The 1764-nt window shown below is 50.3% G+C and overlaps 1 protein-coding gene across 1 annotated transcript in view; it reads right to left on the reverse strand.

The window, feature by feature from the left end:
- Positions 1-262: 262 nt before the first annotated feature.
- LOC119588543 (glutamine synthetase-like) overlaps positions 263-1764 on the reverse strand; it is a 6759-nt gene continuing 5257 nt past the window's right edge. The window contains exon 3 of the mRNA XM_037937183.1: positions 263-1468. Coding sequence (XP_037793111.1) covers positions 540-1468 — 929 coding nt within the window. The 3' untranslated portion in view covers positions 263-539. The remainder of the gene's footprint in view (positions 1469-1764) is intronic.

The following is a 1764-nucleotide window of genomic DNA, read 5'->3' on the forward strand; positions in this document are numbered from 1 at the left end:
CAGTATGTCAATGTAATTCAGACATTCACAACCAATATACCAGTATATTCATGATGCTATGTTACAGTAATTAGTGTTTTCATGACCATCTCTTGTGTATATAACGTGTTGCATTAACATTTTTATAATCTATTAGATTAGCCTCGATATCAACGTACTGTATTGTTTTTGATATGTAATTTTCAATTAACTGTTTGAAACTATGTAAATACTTTTGAGAATTCATAGCGAGATCGGGATCTAGGGGTTAATGAAAGCTATCTTATTCTTTTCCTTTATATTGATGAGTAGTTAAAATCCAAGTTAAAATCTTCCTGTGTGTATCAACCTAAAAAATATTTAAAATAGTAAATAATTTTCATAGATCATCGAAAGCAAAACTCTAAAAGGCACTTGTTCATCGATTTTTTAACAGTATTAAAAGTACTCACTCATCACTTCTATAAAATTACATTTTTAAATTAGCACAAATCTCTCACGCAAACCTAAAATGTCTAAAATCCCTCAGATTCTTCCCGCCTCCGTCTTCGCCTCCGTCGTTAGGACTCGTCGAGGCAGATGGTGCGGACGAGCCTCTCGGACACGACGTAGGGGTCGGCGTTGGACGAGGGGCGGCGGTCCTCCAGGTAGCCCGTCTTCTCCTCGGCCACGCCCCTGGGGATGCGGATGGAGGCGCCCCTGTTGGCCACGCCGGCGGAGAAGTCGTGGATGGACGACGTCTCGTGGAGTCCCGTGAGGCGGCGCTCGTTGTCCTTGCCTCCGTGGGGGTCGTAGGCCCTGATGTGGGCGGCGTGAACCTTCCCAAGCTTCTCGATCGCCGTCTCGATGGCCAGGATGCCGTTGGGATTCCTCATGGCGTCCGTGGAGAAGTTGGTGTGCATGCCGGCGCCGTTCCAGTCGCCGGGGATGGGTTTTGGATCCAGGGACACGACGACACCAAAATCTTCAGCGACTCTGTGCAGGAGGTACCTCGCCATCCAGAGGTCGTCGCCCATCGTGATGCCTTCACAGGGACCCACCTGGAACTCCCACTGGGCGGGCATGACCTCCGCGTTGGTTCCCGAGATGTTGATGCCCGTGTAGAGGCAGGCTCTGTAGTGGGCCTCCACCACGTCGCGCCCGTAGACCTTGCTGGCCCCGACGCCGCAGTAGTAGGGTCCCTGAGGCCCCGGGTAGCCGTTCTTGGGCCAACCCAGGGGATGGTTGTCGACGTCGAGGAGCGTGTACTCCTGCTCCATGCCGAACCAGGGGTGCTCAGCGGCCGCCTTCGTCATGACCTCGACGCACTTCCGCCGGCGGTTCGTGTCCGTCGGGGTCTTGTCGTGCTTGTAGGTCTCGCAGAGCACAAGCTTGTTGTTGCCCAGTCTGAAGGGGTCCCGGTAGAGCGCCACCGGGTGCAGATACACGTCGCTGTTGCTGCCCTCGGCCTGGCCCGTGGACGACCCGTCGAAGTTCCAGATCGGGAGCTCTGCAAAATAAAAGGTGTCAAGGCAGCCTTCATTCTTGGAGATCAGTTCTCGTATTCATCATGGGCACTAATACATGTCATTTCGATTCAAGTTTAGAAAAGGCATTTCTGGTTTAAGTTTAAACCGTGTTCGTGCGAATTTGACTTCACACGATATCCACTTCTAAACACTGACTATAGTGAGTTTTTAGAGGAAAGGCCGACATTGGAAAACAAAAATAGTAAAAGGAGACAGGAATGAGGGAAAGAAGAGTGGAAAAAAATGGCCGATAAAGAAAGGCCAAGGTAGAGAAGGG

Source organism: Penaeus monodon, chromosome 24, assembly GCF_015228065.2.
Source record: "Penaeus monodon isolate SGIC_2016 chromosome 24, NSTDA_Pmon_1, whole genome shotgun sequence".
Taxonomy (NCBI): domain Eukaryota; kingdom Metazoa; phylum Arthropoda; class Malacostraca; order Decapoda; family Penaeidae; genus Penaeus; species Penaeus monodon.